This window comes from Austrofundulus limnaeus, unplaced genomic scaffold (genome assembly GCF_001266775.1).
Source record: "Austrofundulus limnaeus strain Quisiro unplaced genomic scaffold, Austrofundulus_limnaeus-1.0 Scaffold874, whole genome shotgun sequence".
Taxonomy (NCBI): Eukaryota; Metazoa; Chordata; class Actinopteri; order Cyprinodontiformes; family Rivulidae; genus Austrofundulus; species Austrofundulus limnaeus.
The window spans coordinates 116,234-120,282 of NW_013953276.1; the positions used below are offsets into that span (position 1 = coordinate 116,234).

Consider the following 4,049-nt stretch of genomic DNA (forward strand, 5'->3'; position numbering starts at 1 on the left):
TGGTGAAAATTTCATGTCATTAGCACCTCTAGTAATGTATTTACTGAGAAAAATGGTGACGTGTTCAATACTTATTTTACCCGCTGTATACAGCATTCTCATAACAGCTGAAGGTAACAGAGTTACACGATTGTGGTATAAAGTTGAAGTATGTGTCTAGAAAATACATAATACCCCTTTTAAAACTGAAGTCTGACATGTTCTGCTTTTCTTTTACACTTCTGCAACACAAAGAGGGAAGTGTTAAACAGCATCTAAAAATAAATAAGTTAAACAAATCTACAAATCCAACAATCATTAAAGGAACAGTTAAGGGCTTTTGAAGGTGAATTCTGTGGAAAGATAATACCCAAATATTTGGCTAACACGTTGTAGATAGCTCTTGACACTATGGAGAAATAATTTAATCCTCCTGCTGTCCTTGGGTCAAAATGATCAACATGGGCTCAGTTTTAGGACTGAGGCCTTGTTTACTTTATAACCTTTTAATTATACAGCAGTAGAATATTTTAGGAGGACTGATACTTTATGCAGACCTTCCTCCACCCAAAAGCCACAAACCTTGGTATTGGTCAAACTCTACCTGCCCTGCAGGCAAAAAGCCCAACAGAACCTGTGATCTATCCTTGTCATTTTTAGCTCCAGGATCTCCCTGCTGCTCATTGGACTAGAAAGCAAATGCTTGCAATTCTGTGGTTTTAAAAACAGGTCTGCCTCTTTTCCTCTTTCTCTATCATTACATTTGGGGGAAAAAAAAACAAAAAAACAAGGTCGACTGTAATAGCTCAGCTGAGAGGAAAACCAGGTTTTTTTTATAGCTGCCTCTGGCCAAAGCTACTAGTTATTACACTACACAGAACAAAGAGCATGAAAGAAGAGGCCAGGATTAAAAAAAAAGAAAATGACATTCAAAGGAGCAAAGAGAGGGAGTCAGCCGGTAAGCAAATAACCCAACAGAGCTGTGTTTCCACTTGTCCTGAAAGAAAACCAACATCCGCAAGAAAAATACCTACTTAAACCACTAACTATCTTTACACATTGACATCTTGCTCTGAAAATGGTGCCCTTAGAGATATTCTGGAATGCCCACAGTGCTATTACACCGACAGTGGATTAGTTTTTAAATATTACACGAGAGATTTACTTATTCATGTGGCTCTGCTGGGCTCAATATGATGACAGGTTTGTTGTACTGTAAAAATATTTGAGCAAAGGCAACTAAATGATGGAATTTTAATTCTAAAAAGCATAAAAATGCCATATTTCATTTAAAAAGACATCCACTGAACTCGGTCCAGGGGCGTTACCAAAAAGAGGCCAAAGGAGCCAATGGCCATCCCAAAAAAATGGTGCAATTCTTAAACTCCAATATTGCCAATGTTGGCAAATTTTTAATTTACACCAGTATTTATTTATTTTTTTAGTGTTGCACTGCAGGATTTGTAGTGGCCCCCACATGGCCACCCCATTAAAAAACATTTCTTGATGCACTATTGACCCCCAGCTGAACTAGTTTTGTTTCTTTCACCAAAAATTTTAAGTCATTGCTTTCTTTTGATTGAAGCGAGTGAGAGAACATTTTAGAAGTTACTTCAGGATATTTGCTTTTCTGTAGGGTATTACAGTCATAGACTAGAATAATTAACATTGCTTTTTGTGTTTTGGCCATCAAATAGAAATAAAACTGCAAAGGCCCTGCCACACTTTAATGTTTTAGACAACTTATGCCAACTTTTTATGACTAAATAACTCATWTAGGTTCTATATTTTATATACTTGTTAGCATTGCAGTATGTATACATCCATCTTCAATGTAGACATTTTCAAAGTTGGACAAAATTTGCACAAATTCTCTAAAACATAATAGTGTGACAGGGCCGAGAAAACCCAACAAATCTCTTACCAATTTAACAGAGTTTGATCCCACAGCTTATAAAAATCATAATCCAAACATTAAAGGTATATCCAATCCAACACATATTTCAAAGATAACCATATTGTTTTAAAATCATTGCCTTTTTTAAGGTTTAGGAGGAAAATCCTGGTTAAGGTTAAGAACAATACAGCTCAGTTTGTTAACCAGGAAGTCCTGGTTTGAAAACAAAAAGACTCCAGGGCTGAAGGCATTTCTCATTATAAATTATAAATTTAAAGTTTATTCTAAATTGAACCAACTGGTTTTGGTTTGTTGTGCTTATATCTTGCATCACGATCCTTAGCAAACAAAACTGGCTATAGCTCAGTCAGTTTTACAGATATTAAGTTGACATTTTGTGTGGTAGTAGTTGAGAGACATCAGAACATACACCAAGCACCAAGAGTTCTTTTATATGTTTCATTATATTAAATGAGTTTTGTGTTTGGTTTATTTATGTTGATCTTTTGCTAATAGTGTTTTATTTCATGGTTTTTGTTGCTAAATGCAAAACATACAGATCATTTAAATGTCAAATTAGTGCTTCCTGTTTTTTCATGCTGGCTTACAGGAGCCAACTTCTAGTTCAGACTTTGCAAAAGCAGGACGAGGCAAAGTTGACGCCATCAATTTTGCTATTGTGCTGTCAGCCTGTGAGATAACAGAACTCAACATCCCATCTGCCAGCAGAGCAAACATGTACCGCTAAACCAAACACAACTCGCTGTACGCAGACCTTTAAAACCTCCCCGAGGGCCAAGAAAAGCTGAMCAAAATCTCCTTGGATTATTAAAGCAACAAGGCTGAAGCTCCTGGGTTTGTCAGAACGCATAATCAGAACATATCCCCATAAAATTAAAGCTGAATAAAACAACCGACGAGCTCATAACAGAGAGGAAAACAAGAGCTGTTGACATTCAAACCCTCGAATGGGTTGTGCTCCGACAGGAGGAAACATGCTGCATTAATGGGATGAATGGGATTAATATGCTGTCAGTGTGCTCCTCTCTGACTCAGACTCTATTGGACTCTTTGCTTCAACATGATCATGGACCCACTTCAGATTTCATGACTTTCTGGAGGGTAGCCTACTGATGAAAACTAAGTTCTACAAGTTCAACCATGTCTCACACTTCTTTAAAGACAAATAAGATGTTCTGGTGGGGAGAAAAAACAAATCAGAAAACCTTTAAAGTTGCAAAACCACATCTGTAATTCTGAATGCACGAGGATGCATCAGATATGGCTTTAGTTGTGAAACCCAGAGGATAAACCAGGATTAAACTCAGTCTGTGTCCTGCAGTTCTGGGATTGGTATATTTGAACAATAGCTGTAAAGTCCGTGTCTGCACAGTATGGAAACAAACAGGAAAAACACCTGCTGGATTCTCAGAGTCTTGCCAGTCGTCACTGAACAAACAGGAAGTTTCTGGTGGAGGAGCAGCAACAGAGTCCACCTACCTGTTCTCATCTTCAGCTGCAGCCACAGCCTGGTGATATCATGGCACAACTGAGACATTCGGTTTAAAGCCATTGTTTTTCCGCTGCATGCATGCCCCCCTTTCCCTTCACACACACACACTCACACACACACACACACACACTCACACACACACAGTCAGCTAAAACCGAAACGCACACAGCCCCGCTTTCTGTCAGAAAACATCCCGGTGGAAGTTAAGGCAGTCCATTCTGCTGCAGTCGAGTGCTTCAGCTGCTCACTGAGCTGTCACTGCACTGCACTACACAGCTGCCTCCCCCCTCCATCACACACACACACACACACACACACAAACACACACACACACATACACACACACTCCCAGTGTCTGCCAGCCGAGGGGGGCGGAGAATCAGACAACTTATCTCCGGTTTCAAATATCACTTTTTCATTTGACAGAGAGCACGAGACTGACAAGTGATCCAAACATACAAAAGATGGATTCTTTTGAACTGAGCATGACTGCAAACATATTATAATCAAGTTTTCCTCCCATAAACTCTCATAATTACAAAAAAGTCCTGATCCAAATAAGAGACATGTTTCTGTCTACTTTTTCTTCAGTTTCTCACACTCTTTTGCGCACACACACACACACACACACACACACACACACACACACACACACACACA

The 4,049-nt window shown here is 39.0% G+C and overlaps 1 protein-coding gene across 2 annotated transcripts in view; it reads right to left on the minus strand.

Annotated features, from left to right (window-relative positions):
* LOC106533046 (guanine nucleotide exchange factor DBS) overlaps positions 1-3,631 on the minus strand; it is a gene marked incomplete at its 3' end in the record, with an annotated part of 29,864 nt that extends 26,233 nt beyond the window's left edge. For both annotated transcript variants that reach the window (XM_014029256.1, XM_014029255.1), the window contains 1 exon segment: positions 3,377-3,631. In XM_014029256.1, the coding sequence (XP_013884710.1) occupies positions 3,377-3,449 (73 nt within the window).
* Positions 3,632-4,049: the final 418 nt, after the last annotated feature.